Raw genomic sequence first — 20,606 nt, 5'->3', positions numbered from 1 at the left:
CATTACAACTCAATAAGGTCAACATATTTTTTTTTTAAAAACAATTTATTTAACATGACAATTATTGGAAATAAGAGTTACATCATTTATGTATAAAATACACATCAGTTTTTGGATTAATAGTGATCTATTTACATTAAGCTTAACGTCAATGTACCATATAAATAATATATCTATAATTAATATTCGAGATATTTTAATACTTAGTACTAATTGGGCATTGGCTTATACCACACTGTTTTATTAAATATACTTGTATTAAGTTTACAAATATTATTTTACTATATTAATACTATATTATAAAATCAATGCTACTACCTACAAGGCTACAGAAATTTAAGTTTATCATAATGACTTGGATGTATGTTTAGTTATCGATTCTGAAATTATAAGGAATGAATTTTCTATATTATATACAAATATAATTTATTTTAAATAAACAAATATTAAACAATGATTAATTATTATAATATATATAACGTTGCGTGTTATATAATAAAATTAACATATCTAGTTTGAATATTTCCGTTATGAAAATAATTAATCTAGATGTATAAATAAATAAACTTAAATTTTATTATGATCGTTGTTTTGTAATATTTAAAAACATTTAGTTCTTACCTCTAAAGTAGGTATACAGGAAACTTACTATATTTATGCAGATGTATATTGTCACGCATATATACACTAATAATATTTCATTTTAGATGCCTGTACCATAATAAAATAATATAATATGTTTTACGCCTGTGTATTTAATATCAACTTAAAAAAAAAACATCAGCACAGGTGTGCGCACATAATAATTGATTTATTATGGGTCTATGGTAAGCACATTTATATATTCTTCTAGACGTGATTAAAATGTATTCGGGAACATAACTAACGAGAGGTTTAAAGGGTTTAGCAAATTTTTTTGAATTACTGTCGCTTGTGAGATCGAAGTAGTAGGAGGACGAATTGCTACGCAACAGTCAGTGTTTACCATTTTGAATATTAATGAAAGTCAAAGAGGTTGTAGAGGAAACAAGATCACAAAGTGGATGACGTCACCGGGGTCAGAAAACAACTGATTGCTACTTGCTAGGCAAAATAAAATAAAAAAAATGTTTAAAACAGAAATATATTTCTGATACATATATAATTATTATTTTTTTCAAAATACGCTCACTGGGCCACCACTGTCCACCACCAGTCATCATCACGCCTAGAAAACAACAAACGAATAACAATAACAATCGACGCGCTCGTACGTTGTCTGACGAGCGTGATATTGAAAAAGAATTATATTTTCACTAGTTCAAGATACCTACATTTTTATCAAAATTATCTTGCTGTTCAATTTTATTGGAATAAGCTGTTACGATGGACTCGGATGAAGATGCATTGAACGATATAGACTCTGGAAATGAATCTAGCGGAGATGATGTGGATTTTGCAATGGAGGTTGATGTGCGGCACGAGCGTGAAAAAAATCAAGACATTGATGATTTTCCCTTCGAAGTTCTCTCCACAGACAATATTGTTCAACACATGATTGATTGCATCAAAGATGTCAATACTGTGCTTCAAGTAAGTATAATGACAGTTTATTTTCATCAATGCAATACGTGACTTTTCTTTAGGGAACTATTATTGTGTGCACATAATATATGTATATGATAACCTTTACATCTATAGTTTTAAAGGTACAATTTTTGTATAGTATAATATGTTTTGGTAATTTTAGATGCCTGCTACAACGACTAGGATTTTGTTGAATCATTTTAAATGGGACAAAGAAAAGTTAATGGAACGATTTTATGATGGTGACCAGGATAAATTATTCTCTGAAGCTAGAGTAATTAATCCATTTAAAAGAACTCAACCAATTATTCAGAGGGTAATGAATTATGTTTTTAAATAATATTTTAACAATGCATTTTAGATTACTTAACTCGTTCGACGCCGATTTGTACAATCGGTCAATTTACATTACGGTAATGAATAGCTGTCACAAATTTCAAATGTGTATGGCTTTAACCACCTTAATAAAGTCATAATACCAGACAGTCAACTGCATATCAACAATGTGTTGACACCAGCTACGAGGCCTATTAACTCATGTCAATTACGTGTTGATATTGGCGTCGAACGTGTTAAAACGCCATTTTTTGGTATTGAATTTTTTAGAGTCATATTCTTTATTATTGACTATTATATACTTATAGTATTATTTGGTGCATTTTGGTTATCGTACACCTTCAGCTAATTGACTGCCTCAAAATTTTTCATTTTATTTCTGTAGTATTAGCTTTAGGTTTGTTATTATTTAATACACATTGTATGTATTAAATAAGGGAATATCAGTAAATGTTTTTAATTATAATTTTTATCTAATAAACTTCTATATTAAGTAAATAAACAATTTATAATTTTTTCTTTTTCTGACAACAAAAATTCAATTAAATAAGAATCTAACATAGATTGAGTTCCTAATTGTTCTTTATCATGTTCTTTAGTCGATTTTCATTTACTTTTAATAGTATATGCTTTACTAATCGAATCTAGAGTAATATTTGTAACCCATCTGCATGTATTAAAATAAATATTAAACATATGCGAGTATGAAATGGATTCAACATTTTTGACAATTTTCAATGATCCTATTTACTATTGGAATACGATAATCAAAAAGTGTCTATTATTTAATTTTATTTTGAACACATTTTAATTCACTTATTGTATACTATAATTTGTTGTATTATCAGTTATTAAAGGTAATATGGTTTTAAGTTAAAAAAAAAAGGAATTTTTACTAGTTTTACTTATTTATTGTTGCCACTGCATAATATAAAATTAATTATCCTGCCACTAAATGACCATTCTATTTTATAAATTGTATTAAAAGTAAATGACATTTAAACTGTAGTACTGTTAATAATTTTTATTAAATATAAAAAAACAAAAAGGCATAAATCTAGCTTAACGTCTACATTGTTTTTACCAAATTTTTGTTATTTTTTACTCTAATAATGATAAAATAATTAGGAATTGGGCAGTCAAACTTAATTTTTGAATTATAATAACACATTGAAATTAGTGTAGATTGTGAATATCATGTTTGTTATGTTAAATACCTTAAAATTAAAACTGTTATTAATTAGGTTTGTTTCCTTGTGAAACATACATATTCTATTATACTATATATCTAAAATTCAAAACTGTATTCCTATGTTTCTTTTTACACTTTTTTTCCAAGTTAAATTATTTGATTAATGAATATCATTTAGCGTATGGTATAGAAAATTGCATTTTCTTCATGGCCTACCTAAGGTGGTGTTGCATTTAAAAATCAAGGAATACTTTTGTTTTAAGATGTCAGAGCAAACTGGTAATTCGGTTTCCAGGTGTAACCTAAGTGCATATTTTTATACTGTAATCTTTCTGAAATCATATTGCACAGCAAATCGAGAAACATTTTTGTGTTAAGCTATCAGAGTTTTTTTATTATACAATATATTAAAATAAGCAAATTTAAGTTCTAAAAAATAAAAATTTCATGGAATACCAATTTAACTAGAGAATTGTGCATATGTGTACTTACTAGCTAAAAATTCTAAACTTTGTAAGGTTATAACTTAAAAACTAATGATTTCTGCCAATTTATTTTTGTGTTATCATTTTTAAAACATAAATTTATCTAAGTTTCAAAAAAAAATTAAAAATTTAGATTTGTTTTAACAAAAGAATATAATAATTTTTAAAGATCATATCATTTTTTTTTTATGGTAAATATAGAATGCTTGTAAATAAATTATTTATATTTAATACTATAGAAAATTAATGATTAAATTAATTTTTAATAACATTTAAAATTATATTTGTAAAGCCGGGCAGGTATGCACTTGACATTACATAATATATAGTAGTAATAATGATATGATAATATTATTGACAAATAGGTATTAATCATAAATTTAAAATTTTTTAAATTTATCAGACAGTCATTGGTGGCAGTACGATATATTTTATATGATACAGTGGTGGGGTGATGACCAAAGTAGTAAGTTTTTAATATTAATTATATTGTTATAATGTTTTACACCATTTTTTAATAATTTCAATAGAATTGACTATGGATTTATGTAATTATAACAAAATTGTTATGATTATTATTACATTGTATTTAAAGTTTAATTTAATTTAGCTAGTAATAGTAGTTTGACCAATCATTTATTTATTTTTTATATACATATTTTTTTACAGCCAACATCTACACGCAGTAGAGGTACTCCTGGAATGGAAGATTGTGCTATTTGCTTTGTAAGACTTCCAAACAATGTAAGTTAAATATTAGGCTATCTTGTTGTATGCGCTCTACAGTTTGATTGCACTCTACCGTTTTTACCACTCTAATTGTAAGTAATATAAGTAATTATTATTTTTATTACACCATATATACATACACAGGTGATAGGTACAAGCATTAATTTTATATACAGATAAGGATGTCCAAAAACTATTGTTCTTTCTAAATTTATAGGTAATTAATATTATACATATGAAATATTAAATAGTGCCTTACCTTATACTTTGAATGGTTTGACACCCTTTCCTTTTACACTTCAACAATTTCCTTTCTTTTCCGTGTTCTTTTTTTGTGTAATACTTAATTTTACTACTACATTTATCGCACAATATAGTTTCTAAATTTACTAAACAATTTTTAGAAATTAAAAAATTAGTAGCTGATTCTTCGTTTTGAATTATGGTATAAAATTCTTTTGCAAGCATATTGAAAAGTTAAAATAAAAACCGTGTAAACCCAAGAACTGTCGGCCAATGACTAAATACACGATCAAAAATTATATCATGCAGTAAAAGAGAGTGATAATCTTTATTAGCATTAAGTCACGATAGTAAAGATAAATTGGGTAGTAGAGCACATACAACAAGCGTGCCATAATTGCAGGTAAACCGCGATCTATGGTAGAACACATACGGCAAGATAGCCAAATATTAAAATTTTATTCAAATCATTATGTAACATCTTTTTTTTTTTTTGTACTTATAGATGATGACTGGATTAGAATGTAACCATCGATTCTGTACGCAATGTTGGACAGAATATTTAACAACAAAAATTATTGAAGAAGGTGTTGGTCAAACAATTGCATGTGCAGCAAGTGGTTGTGATATATTAGTAGATGATGCCACTGTGATGCGACTAGTCAGAGATCCAAAAGTTCGAATGAAATATCAACATCTAATTACTAATAGTTTTGTTGAAGTAAATTATTTAATCTTTTTTTACATTTAATCTGTACCTCTATACATTTTCATTTTTTTGCTTTAAAATAGTGTAACAGATTATTACGTTGGTGCCCATCACCCGACTGCAATAATGTTATTAAAGCCCAGTATATTGATTCAAAACCAGTGATCTGTCGATGTTTGCATGTATTTTGTTTTGTATGTGGAGAAAATTGGCATGATCCTGTTAAGTGTAATTTATTGAGGAAATGGATCAAAAAGTGTGATGATGATTCAGAAACTTCAAATTGGATTGCAGCTAATACTAAAGTAATTTTATAACGATTATTTATTTTATCAATTTTAGATTTTGAGTGACTTATGATTATCTTAATCTAAATTATTAAGTTTTTAATTATTTTTTTTAAACTAATAATAACTACCATCATGTGTTGTTGAAAAATCATAAGGGGTTCCTCGTTCCTACATAAGAATTGCAATAAATTTTATTTAGAATTGATTTTTTAATGCTTTCAAATTTATTATTTTAACATACCACTTTGTTGTAAGATTTTTTTTTATCTTATCTCACATTTTATTTATTTTTATAATGTCTATTAATAGTCAAAGGTCTTAAGCTTAATATAAACATTTAATATTAGAGTTAGATTTGATTTTATACAAACTTAAAATAATATTATACTTTATAAGCTAAAATATTTTTAGTTAAATAATAAATTTATTATTTCCCTTTAAATTACTAATTAAGGTATTATATACCTATATTTTGTTTTCATACTACTGAATACTAATATACGGTATGTTGGTTTGAAATATTGTTGGTAGATCACTTCTTTAAGACACTTATAACATAAAATTTAATATCACATATATTTCTTATAATAATTTAAAAGAAGATATTTAACTAAGTTTTTTTAGAAATTGTCTATGGTGTTATTGTATTAATATAATTATATACACTCAAATTAATTTTTGGGAGTTTCAATGTATTATTAATTTGAAACACTGTTATCAAATTTAAAAATTATCCGATTTGTAGGATTCTTAAAAATTATTATATACCTACTCATTCAATATGAGTATATCAGGTGACAATTGATTTTTATCTAGCTTAATCAGACCATACCTCTTGATAAATCAATTTGTATTTCTGCCGTTATACCACTGATAAAAATGTCTTGTGCTAGCTAAATAATCATTGAAATAATAAAGTTACATTTTTATAAGTGCAACATTTGTTGTATTACTCAACCACACACATTGTTTCTGCTAAGGTTACTCTTATATGAGATGGGTTATAGTAAAATAAATACTATTTTAGACTTAAGTTAAATTCAATGCTGGGTACTAGTTTGTAGCTAATCATTAACTGTATTTTAAATTTTTAAAAAGCAAATTGATTTAAAATTTACTGTACAAATATTGATTTTCTCATTTATACATAGCGTTCATATATTACAAAGTAGCTTTTTTAGACCAAACATACAAGTGTTAATTTGTCTTGATCATTCACCTCATTTGTGCAATAATATATTATTTTCGCTACTACTTAATTTATGCAGTTCTCAGCATAATTGTGATTTTTAATTTCAGATTCCTTTTTAATATTTTCTTATTCATAGCTTGTCTATTTCTGTATTCCTTATAGTTGTGTTGATTATCCCTAGTCAGCTGTTTTTTGTTTTGCATTATACCTTTCTTACTGCCCATTCCACTATTTATAGTTCTGAGCATGGGCTATAATAAATTCTTAGTGTTGTCCTAGTAAAAAACCTTGAATTTTAACTCATTAACCTTACAAACATTGCTAGATACTTCTTATGTATGATGATAACCCTCAAGATCTTCATTATTAAATTTTAGGCTAATACATATATTATGTTACTATCCTACATCTGTTATATCTGTTTTTCTTCTTTATCATCTTTGCTTTTTAAAAATTTCTTTTGTCCTTCATATTTTCTTCATTCCATTTAATTTCTAGTAAAATTTTTATTTGTTTAATTATATCAGTTTTTTGAACTATTTCTGCATCTTGTATTAAACCCTGTACATGTTTTAGTTTTTCACATCTAATCAAATAATACTTAAAGCCATTATTTTCTATTATTATATTTCCTTTAATTTTAATTGTTTGTAGTATCTGTCAGCCAGTGGCGTATTTTCAAATTTTTTGTGGGGGGGGGGGGGATAAATTATTAAGTACCAAGAATTTAATATAAAAAAAAAAACACAAAAGTGATAAGGTAGAGTTAATTTCGTCTTACTACGGTCTTTAAATTTTTTTCTAGGGTGGGGGGTCGAGAACCGGGGGACCCTCCCCCCTTAAATACGCCACTGCTGTCAGCTATGTTAATATTGCTTCTTTTGTTCTTGTTAAATCCAATTAATAATATTGTTATTACTAATTTAATTGTTAAAATACTACTTCAATTTTATACTTTCAAATTAGATAAGTAATTAGTTATTACTATTATTTTATCAAATTGATTAAAAATATTTTTACCTTACTTTTAGGAGTGTCCTAAATGTAATGTAACTATAGAAAAAGATGGTGGTTGCAACCATATGGTTTGTAAAAATCAAAATTGCAAAACTGACTTTTGTTGGGTATGCCTTGGCCCATGGGAACCACATGGATCTTCATGGTAAAATTAAAAAAAATAAATAACTTTTTATAACTTATTTATTAGTATTATTATAGTAAGTTTAATATCATATAGGTATAACTGTAATCGATATGATGAAGAAGAAGCTAAAGCTGCTAGAGATGCTCAAGAAAGATCTAGAGCTGCATTGCAGAGGTATCTTTTCTACTGTAACCGTTACATGAATCACATGCAATCACTTAAGTTTGAACACAAACTTTATGCTAGTGTTAAAGAAAAAATGGAAGAAATGCAACAACATAATATGTCTTGGATTGAGGTATTAAATTATTTAAAATATATAAAAAGTTGTATTAACACTTATTTTAATTATCTAATAATTAAATTATATAAGCAAAAATCAAAACTTTAAATTACATTTTAGGTACAATTTTTAAAAAAAGCTGTTGATATATTATGTCAATGTAGACAAACACTCATGTACACTTACGTGTTTGCATACTATTTGAAGAAGAATAATCAATCAGTTCTTTTTGAAGTAAATCCAATTAATTATATTGATTTATCAGTCTAATTGTCACTAAATTTTAGTATTTTTATTACATTAGGATAACCAACGAGACTTGGAAAGTGCTACTGAAACTCTATCAGAATATTTAGAAAGAGACATCACTTCAGAAAATTTAGCTGACATCAAGCAGAAAGTTCAAGATAAATATCGGTAATAAACAATTTTTTTGATTAAGATGGTTTTCAAATATTGTTATTTTACTTTATCTTTTAAACTAAAATTAAATGATGTATGATTGTCAGAGTGCAGGTTTTTATAAATTAGAGAATCGTAAAAAACACAAACAATGATAATTGAAATTTGAATATTAAATAACTGTAAAAAAATTTAAAAAAACTTATAAATTAGATGTTAATAAACCGTAATATCAATTTTATAATTAAAAGATTGTTTATACTTCTAACTATCAAATACAATTAAAGTAAATCATTTTAAATTTTAGCTAAAACTAAATCTTAATAAAATTAATCATGATGAATGATTTTTCAGTGGCTGGTTTAAAGTATAATTGTATTCATTTTAATCTAAATATTACATCATATTCTTAATCTGTATACAATGGCAAATTAAATGAATATATATTTAATGAAATTCATATATAATCATATATATATAATATATATATACATACATATCCTTTTAAACTTTAATTCTAGTTTATTTTACTTATCACTCATTTTACTAAAATATTTACTAGTATAACTAATTGTAAACTTAAACTAATTTTATAATTTTTAGTTACTGCGAAAGTCGGCGAAAAGTGTTGCTAGAGCATGTTCACGAAGGTTATGAAAAAGACTGGTGGGATTACACAGAAAAGTTGTGAACTAGTCACATATATCTGTGATATAAAATTAAGTATACATACAAAATACAACACATTTACACAAATATGTTTGAAAAATTTTTAACTACCATAAACCATATATTATATATTATATATATATTTATGTTTTATGTACTAATAATTATAAGTCAGAAATTTAAAAATACTGAACAACTGTAGCTTTATTTACTATATATTTTTTAGTAATTAATACATTTGTAATTTATAAGTAGCAATGTCCTCGCTGTATATCTTATATTATGAATATTATTATTAATTTAATTTTTAATTATAATTATTTAAGGTTTTTTGGCCTTATTCCATTGTTTCAATATTGTTGAAGAGAAAAGAATCATCTGTATGACGTAATCATTTTTTAACAAAAGTCTTATCCTTGATAGAATAATTTACATCTTCAAAAATTGCTCATTATTCTATATAAATATTATATACCTACTAAAATAATTAAAGTCTAGCATCTAATAAAATTAAATTGTATGTCAAAAAATCTAGGACTCGCATAGTCCAATTTAAATACATTTTTATCGAAACCGTTAAACTTAAACTTAAAAGTATATTTTCAGGGTACTCACCACTGTGATAATATAGATTTGAATTGGAAAGAAGTGTAATTTTATTGGTATTCTTAAAGTCTTGTTGGTTTTTGATTTTTTTCATGTTAATTTAAATTAAATTTAAAAAAAAAAGAAAAAATGTTTTATTTTGTGTTGTTTTGTGATAGCTTGAGCTGTACATTTTATTTTCAAATTTTCTTTTTGTTTACTCAATTTATAACTGAATTTAATGTTATACAAGGTATAGCGTGTTATAATTTATATAGTGGGTATTCTATTAAAAGACACCAAGTAACATTTTCTTAACAAGAATCCAAAATTGAAATTTAATTTTAAGTGTTTTTTAGTAATATATATATTTATATATATATATATTATAGTAATAACATTTATAATATAAAGGATTGTTTTATAAAATGAAATATTACTTGATTTTTTTTTTAATTGAGCGCTCACATATATACTTTTTTATCATTATTTTCAATCTGCTTCCAATATATTAAATATATATGAAATGTCATTGTAGATTTGCGTAATAATGATATATATTGAAGATTATAAATTATTTATTCATGAGTACAGAAAATAATAACTTAACAATTAAGATAAAATTAGTATTGTTTATTTGATGGTGCATTAAAATAATAGTTTCCATTTAAAAAAACTTAACATTTTCTATTGAATATAAATAATTTATTTTTACTCTGAAAAATGATTACAAATATATTTGTGTTGTATTTAATGTAAATTATTGTATTCAACTGATAAAATTCTAATTTTTAATTGAATGTTATGAATTCAAATTATAAGTACATAACCTTTTAATTGTGCTCTATATATTTAATTTAAATGATGCTAATTTTATGATTTTTTTTTCATTGATTATATAATATATAAAATATAGTATATGCCATATGGTAATAATGATTTATTTTTTATTTAGATTTTTAAATCATAGTTCTTATTGTTAGTTTATTGTATTCATAAGTATATACACAAGTGTATAGATAATATGATTCTCATTTTATTTTAGTTAAAAATATTTTTTTTTTAGTTTATATACCAGAGTATTTTTTTATATTCTTTCAATTTATAAAAAATATTAATCCTGAATTCTGAAAATACATTTCAAATTTTTTAATATTATTGATCCCTACTTAAATATTATTTGTGTTCAAAATTGTGATACAATTTTTGAGATAAATTAGTTTGTCTTCCAAATATCCTTATATGTGTATTTAAGTGTTGTAATAATTAACAGTTTTATTTCAATATAATTATAAAATCATAGAAATTTTAAATTACATTATTAATGAAACTTTATTTTAAAAAAAAAATGGTGAAATTGTTGTTGAGTATTTACTTTGAATAGAAATAATTTAAATTTATTTGATTCATTTTGTTTGAGAAGCTGTGGCACAGAAGAGAAAAAATAATAGTTATAATCATATTTAATTTATTATTTTGTTCTAAGCCTGAACATTTAATTTAATTTTTCTTTGTACAAAAATTACATTTGCATCTAGTATGTAATTGATGTATTTATTATAAATAATAAAATATTTTCTTTCTGTGTCCTTAAATCTTAATAATCTAAGAACAAATAAAATGTGAAAATATGAAGTCTTAGGATTAAAAAGTTTGAATGCTTCTGATATAACTAATATGACTAGATATCTAAAGAAATAGTGTGTTTAATTTATATAAGTACTTAAAATTCTTTATATATTATGAACGATTAACTTTGGTAGATTCAAATTAAATATTATTTTAAATTATATAGTTTTACATAATAATGGACCATGTTTGACATTTATTTGATCTTGTGTTAGGTTATATTTCTAATTGTATTATATGATTATATTAAAGATTTTAATTTTAACTTTTTTCTAATATTCAAACCATCTTATGACTGAATTTCTATTAATATTTTGATTAATACATTTCAAAGTATTGTACATTTTACTCATTTTAGATATGAATGTATAGATTCTACAATGCTGTGTTTTTCTTTTGTGTATGTATGAATACACAATAAGGTGTAGATAAAGTAATTCAATTATAAACCTTGAAAGTGATTTTGGATAGAAATTTGAATTCAGTTTGTATTTTAGAGAAGCCAAGATTAAAAAATGTTGGCATTTTTTATAATTGGAAAAAAAGTAAACGAAGGAAAAGTGTGAATTTTTATGCAAATCCAATTTTGACAAAATTGATTTTGTTTCCTTAGTATAATCGAAAATAAATATCAGTAAATAGTTGAAATGTTCACCAAATGCTTACGTTATAATTTTTTAATAATCATAATAAAATTTTAAAAACATTTAGAATTTTTTGATTTAGTTATAGAAATGAGATTTTTTTTTTTAGTTTTTTTCTGCAGCTGTTAATAAAAATATTAAAATACAAAATACATTTTTTACCTGCATTTGAAGTTAGAATTTTAACTTTTGTAGTTAAGTCATAAAAACTTTCTTAAATTTTGAAAATTTATTGAAAGATTTCTCATAATTAGTTCATACTGAAATCATAAAATCTAATAATCATTTAAAAGCTATTTTTTATAAACATTAATAATTAAAATTTTTGACATAACGTTAATTACTTGATTATGCATATAGTTATTAATTAAACATTAATATTTACAAAATATTAACGCAAGCAGTAAGGTATCGTATTTAAGTACTGACACAAATTTATATACCTATCTATATCTTTAGAAATATAATAATAATAATTAGAATGAATGTCCATCATTTTGAGTGAAGACTATTTATATTTGTTGAGAATATTGTTATTGTTAATACATAATGATAAATTTAAAATTTAATACATTAATAATAAAGACTTACTCAATGATCAGATTACACATCAAATAGTTACTACTATACAGTAGAGCGAGGTCTCCGGTTTTTCTGGTTTTTCTTGTATTACACATAGGTACCTTAGTACTTAGGTATCATACCATGTCTAAATAAATAATAAATACATAAATATAGATAATACATTAATGTATTAACTCAATGGAGTTAGACTTTTTTCCAAATCAAAATTTTATGTTACATTGGGTACCTTTATACAAAGAATTAATATAAACTTAACACTTAAAGATTTAAATTATTTAGAATAAGATCATAAACATACATTGGTTTATTCTATGATATAATAATATATTATTCATAATTCATGACAAAATTCACATTTTCAAACTTTTCAAAATGCAAAAGTGCTGCATTTTTATACGAAACTATGAATAGTACGAAATACGAATATATAATGTACTTTTTTAAATAATTTTGAAAACACTAAGGGTGGCAAGACTGACAAGTATCAGGTACATACAATACCATGGTTCATAACTAATCAATAAAACCGCAAAGATAACAGTTGTCGAAATACAGGCAAAAACAGTACTATTCTGAAGTTCTGACTGTTCCAAGTTCTTACTTCTTAATGATCTTATGATCTTGTCTCTTAAAAAAAACTACCGAATTAGCTTTAATGAGCGGTTAATCAGTTGATTTTATCCAAACTATTATTTAATAGTTTACTCTTTATGAATCAATCCATATCGGCGAAATATAGTTTTATATAAGAAATGTAATATTGATTGTATGAAAAATAAAACAATATTAGATGTTCTTTAAAATATTTTTAAATTATCGAATTTTGATAAACATCGCTACTCAAGTTTGACTTTGGTAATAACCTAATATTTTATTTTGTACGTAAAGACAACCAACAGGTATGTTCTCATAATAATCTTTAATAATTTTGTGTGAAAATATAAAATATATAAATTAAAATACATAAAATTTATTAAAAATTTATTATTTCAATCACAGTTCAAATAATAAATCCAATAGAAATTTCTTGTCTTTTACACAGAATTCAATATAATTTCATACATTTGAATATAGTACTGTTTGTACTTTAAATCTTAGCCCAAAATAATATTATCACTAATCTGTTGAAAATAACATTTTATTCTTCACTATTAATTAATTGAATAAATTTTCATAATGGTAACAATTTAAGAGGTAGCTAAATATTGTTTAGTATTGCTTGTCTTTTTTTTATGATATTTTATAGTTTAATAAATAACTGATAATCCTATTTAAACTTATTTTGAATTGTCCATCTAGCACATAGTATTTAATCTAAACATCTAAAACAATTTTTAACATATGTTTTGTTATATAATTCATGAAAGATCTATATTTCCTCTAACATTTTTAAATAAATTCAATTGTTAGGCAAAAACAAAATTGTTGAAAATTATTCAATTACATAAACCTGATTTGCTAAATAACTATAATCAAAATTTTTTTTATGTTTTTAGATTAATTAAATAATGGAGATATTGGCTTGCCGACGACCTGTTCTAGTGAGCATTTTAAAGAACCGAAAGCTTATAAAAAGGTGTAATACATATAATCATGTTCAACAAAGGAGTATGAGTAATATTATGCTACGTAGAATGGACAGAAATTTATTATTTAAAAGAAATCCACAATTGTCAAGGCATTTTGCAATGATGCGTATTTTAAGTTCAGTTCTAAAATTACGATATTTAGTGATAGGCAGTGCTGTTGGTGGTGGTGTATCTGTTTCAAAGGTATTGAAAATATAACTAAATTTACAATTACCAATTATCATTGTTAATTAATTGATGGGGACAGAGTGGTTGGTATGAGCTATTTTTTAGTTCATACCTTAGTCATGGTCAAGCCTCTCTCTCTAGACAAGTGACTGTCTAGAGAGTTAGGCACTGCCATATACTTATGCAGAAGGTAATAAGAAATTACTAAGTAGTAAAAACCTTCCCCAGTTTATAACAGTTCAAATATCTATGTCAAATAAACTTACTGTTATTACACTAAAAGAAAAACAAATATAAGTTATCACTATAATTTGTAAATTGTATGTATATTATTATAGAAATACCAAGAATGGAAAGATTCATTACCTGATTTAAGTTGGCTGGAAGATGTTTTTCCTAATAATGATATAGCCAATACTATTCAAACATCATTGAAATCAATTATGGATTCTATGCAGGATATTAATTTTGGTAAGACTTTAAAAACTGATTATGTTTTGTGGAAGAACTTAAATTTGTCAAAATCTGAGATAATCTAGTGTTTAGACTGTACAAACAGTTCATGTTGTATGTTATAGACTCCTCAAAATCTAATGAAAAATTGGAAAAATTAAAGGTCTGGCTTGATTTTCATATTGACCAAGCATTTAAGGCTGCAGAAATAACTGAATCAGATGACCAATGTGAGTTTTTATCTGACAGAGAAAAACAAGTTACTCTCTTAATTTTCAATGTGTCTAATAGCTTGTTTGTGTTTGTGAAAAAAAATCAAATTTTTATTCCCCTTGCTTTATTTTATTGTTATTTTTTTTTTTTTAATGATTTGTTTTATAAAATTATGCACTTTTTCAAAATTAAAATCAAGTTACTGCTTCTAATTAATTTATAAATTTATCGGTATGAACTTAAGTTATTTGTAATTGAATTCGGAAAAATGTGCATGTTCATTTGAGTTAAATTAAATTCATATTACGTTTAATTTTTGTTACTTATTTAAGTTCTTCCATTTGCAATTATATTTCTTCTTTGTTTCATAAATTAGCAATTTTATTTTCTAAATAATTTTTTTTAATACTTAATTTACTAATTCCAATATTATATTTGTTCCTTTTTAATATTAAAAAATATTTAATCTTAATACATTTTTATGGTTAAATATATAATAATATAATATAACAATTTAAATTTATGTTTGATTAGTATAAAAATTTTTTTTAAACAAAAATAGGGAAAATTTTTAAATATACCATGCCCTTATTTATTATTTTTATAGCTAAAATTGTTGAAGATGTATCTCCTATTGTTACTAAAGCTGCAACACCAAATTCTAAAGATTACAAACGGAAATTGGGTTAGTATATATTGTTAAAAATGCTTAAGAACTGTTAAAATTATACATTTTATTGTTTGTTTTAATGAATTAAATGTATTATATTAGAAATATCACAACAAGAACTTATAGAAATACAATTAAGGTACCAAAAAGAATTGGAGAAACTAGAAAAGGAAAATAAAGAATTGCGAAAAATACTTTTACTTGAAAAAAATCATAAAATGAATATGAGAAAAGTTAAAGTAATTATCAAAAATAATTCAAATTAATTTTGATTTTTGTTTATAACAATTATTTAATAAATTATATTTATTTTGTTTAGAAATCATTAATAGATATGTACTCTGAACTACTTGATGAATTGAATGATTATGATTCAAATTACCAAACTCAAGACCATTTGCCCAGAGTTATTGTAATTGGTGACCAAAGTTCTGGAAAAACATCGGTATTAGAAATGATAGCACAAGCAAGAATTTTTCCTAGGTAATATATAATATATAAAATATATATATATAAATATTTTACATTGCTACTTTATTATATTTTTATAGGGGTGCTGGAGAAATGATGACCAGAGCACCTGTTAAAGTAACTTTAAGTGAAGGCCCATATCATGTAGCGCAATTCAAAGATAGTGCTAGAGAATTTGATTTAACTAAAGAATCTGAATTAGCTGAACTCAGAAAAGAAGTAAGAAGTGTTTATATAATTCATTATATCATACCTATTATTAATTTTTGACTAATGTAGTTATAAACTTTATAAAAAGGTAGAAGTAAGAATGAAAAACACTGTAAGCCGTGGGAATTCTGTGAGTAATGAAGTTATTTCTATGACGGTCCGTGGTCCTGGTCTTCAACGAATGGTGCTTGTTGATCTACCGGGCATTATTAGTGTAAGTCAAAACATTCTCTATAATATGATGATCAGTTTTTAATTTTGTATGGATTTTATTAATTAGAGTGTAACCCAAGGCATGGCACCTGACACGCGAGAATGTATTCGTCAGATGACCACAGCGTATATGTCTAATCCAAATGCAATCATTCTCTGTATTCAAGATGGATCTGTTGATGCAGAGAGAAGTAACGTTACAGATTTGGTATCTCAAATTGATCCACATGGTCGACGTACTATTTTAGTTTTAACTAAAGTTGATTTGGCTGAAAAAAACATGGCTAATGCTGACCGTGTATGTGAAAATAATCTTTTATTATCTAAATTAAAACTTACTTTCAGTGTTTTTTTTTTTTTTTGAATTTACAGTTTTATTTTACTTTTTAGGTTAATAAAATTCTTAGTGGTAGTCTATTTCCTATGAAAGCATTAGGATACTTTGCTGTTATTACTGGTAAAGGCAGTCAAAATGATAGTATTGATAGTATAAAGGAATATGAAGAGAAGTTTTTTAGGAATTCAAAGCTATTCAAGTAGAACCTACAATACATTTGTAGAATTTATTTATTGATTTTTATTGTTGCTTTTCAGAGATTCCATTGGTATTTCATCACAACTAACAACACGTAATTTAAGCATGGCTGTTTCTGATTGTTTTTGGAAAATGGTTCGTGAAACAGTGGAACAACAAGCTGATTCTTTTAAAGCTACTAGATACAATTTAGAAACAGAATGGAAAAATAATTTTCCAAGGTTCTTGATAAACTATGACAAATCTTTCACAAGTAAAAACTAGAAGTATATTTAAAAATGATCTCACTTTAGGTATTTAGAACTTGACAGAGACGAGTTGTTTGAAAAAGCTCGGGGAGAAGTTTTAAATGAAGTTGTAAATCTTAGTCTTGTATCTGTCAAGGATTGGGAAGAGAAACTTAATGCTGAACTTTGGAATGGCATTTCTCATTACATAATTGAAAATGTCTATTTGCCTGCAGGCTATTCAGTGAATCAAACCAATAGTACTGGTAATAATAATAATACAGTTATGAAATATTAAACTTTATTTTTTATTTTATTGTATAGCGAGCTTCAATACAATGGTTGATATTAAATTGAAGCAGTGGGCAGAGGAACAATTACCCAGAAAATCAATTAATATAGGTTGGGCCGTGTTAAAAGATATGTTCAAAACAATGTTTGAAGAAAACCAAAACCAAAAACTTCAAGCATCTGACGAAATTTTAGAAACTTTAAAAACTGCTGTTATTGATGAGGCGTTAACAAGGCACTCTTGGGAAGACAAGGTAAAGTATTAATGTTGATTTGTGGCTGATGAAAGAATATAAATAAGAAAATTCAAATATTTTTACAGGCATTAGAAATGTTACGAGTGATTCAATTGAACACCTTAGAAGACAGGTGTATAAAGGATAAACATAACTGGGATCAAGCAGCCCAATTTCTTATAAATACCTTGGAACATAATTTAAAAGTAAATAATTATTTCTATTATTTTTGATAGCTTATAAAAATATTATTTTATTTATTTTATATAGGTAACTGATGGCTTACTGAAAGAAATGGTTGGCCCTTCCAACTATGAGAAATGGTTCTACTGGCAAAGTTCTACAGCTGACCAAACTAAAAGAAATAATATTAAATATGAATTGGAAAATTTATTGCATTCGAATCCTGTAATTAAATTATAATATGTATACTAATATGTATTTGTAACTAAATTGTCAAACTTATGCCACATTATTGTGTTTAGAACCATAGTAATCTGTTAAGTAAGGATGAACAGATAACAATAAGCAACAATTTGAAACAAAAAAATGGAACACCTTATGAACTTGATGATATATGGCAAACATGGTATTTAGTATATAGGCGCCATTATTTCAAAATAGCTTTAGAAAATGCACAAAATATTAAAAAACAATTTTATCACTATCAAGAATCCAATGGCTTACAGGTATACATTTGAAAATTTAATATTATTTTGTAAATGCAATTAAAAATCAAAGTAAATTAACGAACTAAAACTTATCTTAATACTGATATTAAATTCAATACTTCATGTAAATATATTGTATCCATTTAGTGATTTAATTTTTCTATTGATAAAGTAAATATATTTTTTTAATTTTTATAAATAGCCATACTCTATTCAGAATAAAATGTTACCCCAGTTGCGACCAGTTTTTGTCAGCATCGGTCAGACAATGCTCGTCCATTGCCCTTACCAAATTTATTATTGGTATGTCTGTTGTGTAGTGAAGCTATATCCATGTGCATAAGTTGACTACTGGGGTACAGTTTCATTCTAGATAAAATATACTATTAAATAATCAAAAATATTTTAAGATTTAGATTTAAACAATATGACCACATCGCATAAAAATATTTCTTATTTACTTTGACAATTATATCCAAAATTATGAAAAGAATGATTTCACTTCAGATGTGTGACATGTACATAAAATTTAATGTTATAATATTAAAAAATGTTTATATATATGTTTAGAATGAATATTATGATATTGAAATGTTTTGGAGAATAACACGTATGATCAAAGTAACAGCCAACGTCTTAAGACAACAAATTACCAACAGAGAATGTATATTTATTTAAAGTTACACTTTTCTTAATATAAAAAACTTAAATTAATCACATTAATTTAATTTTTTATGTTAACTAGTGAGACGCCTACATAAAGAATTAAAAGAAGTTTTGGACGAGTATAGTCAGAATAATGAAATCAAATGCAAACTGTTAACTGGTCGTCGAGTAACTCTAGTTGAAGAACTTAGTGAGTATTTTTTAAGCTATTTTAAAATCAAGAATATGTATTTTTATGAGCTTTTTTACATTAGATAAAGTTAAACAAATTCAAGAAAAACTAGAAGATTTCATTCAAGCATTGAATAAAGAAAAATAATAATTAAATTTGATTATTCAATTTTAAATAATATTGTTTCTTTTTTTAATGTTTAATTTAATTATTTAATGTTGACTTAATGTAATTCTGTTTTCAATTTTTGTTGTATATTGTTTACTTCCTAAATAGTTGGTAACTTTTAAAATTATGATGTCATTATATTATAATAATTTGTAGGAAACTGATTATTATACATGTATATTTATTTAATAGTTAACTGATGTACCAATTTATACTTTAAAACATTCATTATATAAGTAATGTTTTTGTAAGTGTTTGTAAGTTTCTAATGCAAGCAAAAAATTTCTAAATAATGTTATGTTAACAATACGTCAGTATGATCAAGAATACATTTAGACTATGATATTTATTCATATTAGGTAGAAAATAATAAATAATAATTTTATGTAAAGATTTTTTTTTTTTTTAATACAATCTCATATATTTATTATAGTAATGTATGATTAATATAAAATAGAATGTAATGTGTTATAATAATCATATTGTTTTGAGTTGTTAACATTAAACTATTAGTGTTTTCCTTTTAATGTCTTAGTGTTGACTGACTAAAAAAAAAAAACTAATAAAACATTGAAAAAAAAATAGCTCTAAACCCGTATACCATGATGAATAACCTTAGTAGCAATATTATGTTATTATTTAGAGGACAATATACTCATACATGTTGTTTCTGTTTTACATACATACTACATATTGAATTTGCATTCAGCAAAATTGATTTCATGTTATTAGCTTTAATATTTGAATAATATCTATTATTGAAATTTAAGGTAAAAATATTATCTTGGTAATCTCATAGTCTTTTATCAACTTAATAATTTTAGTGTTTTTTAGCTATATAAAAATATTAAAACTTTAAAATGATCATAACTCACTTTCAAATTATTAAATTAATAAATCTATGAGATGTCCTAGAATCTATATAATATTCTAAATTTTTATCTTTAATTTTGATAGATATTACCCTAAA

The 20,606-nt window shown here is 24.4% G+C and overlaps 2 protein-coding genes across 5 annotated transcripts; both read left to right on the top strand.

Moving 5' to 3' along the window:
* The first annotated feature begins 1,075 nt into the window (after positions 1-1,075).
* Positions 1,076-9,355, top strand: LOC112592640 (potential E3 ubiquitin-protein ligase ariadne-1). The gene is made up of 10 exons (XM_025336782.1): positions 1,076-1,572; positions 1,730-1,882; positions 4,249-4,323; positions 5,057-5,272; positions 5,344-5,565; positions 7,774-7,904; positions 7,980-8,184; positions 8,290-8,403; positions 8,474-8,586; positions 9,175-9,355. Exons 1-10 carry the CDS (start codon positions 1,366-1,368, stop codon positions 9,260-9,262), a joined length of 1,524 nt encoding a protein of 507 aa, XP_025192567.1. The 5' UTR covers positions 1,076-1,365; the 3' UTR covers positions 9,263-9,355.
* Positions 9,356-13,227: 3,872 nt separating this feature from the next.
* LOC112592621 (dynamin-like 120 kDa protein, mitochondrial) lies at positions 13,228-19,665 on the top strand. 4 transcript variants are annotated; one of them, XM_025336739.1, is made up of 20 exons: positions 13,228-13,538; positions 14,180-14,455; positions 14,779-14,911; positions 15,019-15,123; positions 15,714-15,791; positions 15,879-16,015; positions 16,096-16,259; positions 16,328-16,466; positions 16,546-16,671; positions 16,738-16,968; positions 17,061-17,206; positions 17,265-17,426; positions 17,499-17,698; positions 17,757-17,977; positions 18,046-18,165; positions 18,230-18,367; positions 18,445-18,648; positions 19,201-19,294; positions 19,376-19,486; positions 19,551-19,665. In XM_025336739.1, the coding sequence occupies exons 2-20, from the start codon at positions 14,192-14,194 to the stop codon at positions 19,613-19,615; spliced, it is 2,838 nt and encodes a 945-aa protein (XP_025192524.1). In that variant the 5' UTR covers positions 13,228-13,538; positions 14,180-14,191; the 3' UTR covers positions 19,616-19,665. The 4 variants fall into 4 exon arrangements, with proteins under 4 accessions (XP_025192524.1, XP_025192523.1, XP_025192522.1 ...); XM_025336738.1 differs by having other exon boundaries at positions 13,228-13,561; XM_025336737.1 differs by having other exon boundaries at positions 13,228-13,582.
* The last annotated feature ends 941 nt before the right edge of the window (positions 19,666-20,606 follow it).

This window comes from Melanaphis sacchari, unplaced genomic scaffold, assembly GCF_002803265.2.
Source record: "Melanaphis sacchari strain LSU unplaced genomic scaffold, SCAv2.0 Contig182_pilon_pilon, whole genome shotgun sequence".
Taxonomy (NCBI): Eukaryota; Metazoa; Arthropoda; class Insecta; order Hemiptera; family Aphididae; genus Melanaphis; species Melanaphis sacchari.
The sequence above is the reverse complement of the archived record's forward strand: the minus strand, read 5'-3'. Positions and strand labels throughout refer to the sequence as shown.

What these genes read in the sequence shown, in the direction of transcription:
- LOC112592640 (XM_025336782.1), top strand. Translation starts at nt 1,366, where the DNA reads ATGGACTCGGATGAAGATGCATTGAACGATATAGACTCTGGAAATGAA. An exon ending in TTGTAAGACTTCCAAACAAT is followed by an intron (nt 4,324 to 5,056) that starts GTAAGTTAAATA and finishes TTGTACTTATAG; the next exon opens with ATGATGACTGGATTAGAATG. An exon ending in ATAATATGTCTTGGATTGAG is followed by an intron (nt 8,185 to 8,289) that starts GTATTAAATTAT and finishes ATTACATTTTAG; the next exon opens with GTACAATTTTTAAAAAAAGC.
- LOC112592621 (XM_025336739.1), top strand. Translation starts at nt 14,192, where the DNA reads ATGGAGATATTGGCTTGCCGACGACCTGTTCTAGTGAGCATTTTAAAG. An exon ending in ATCTACCGGGCATTATTAGT is followed by an intron (nt 16,672 to 16,737) that starts GTAAGTCAAAAC and finishes TTTATTAATTAG; the next exon opens with AGTGTAACCCAAGGCATGGC. An exon ending in ACATGGCTAATGCTGACCGT is followed by an intron (nt 16,969 to 17,060) that starts GTATGTGAAAAT and finishes TTTACTTTTTAG; the next exon opens with GTTAATAAAATTCTTAGTGG.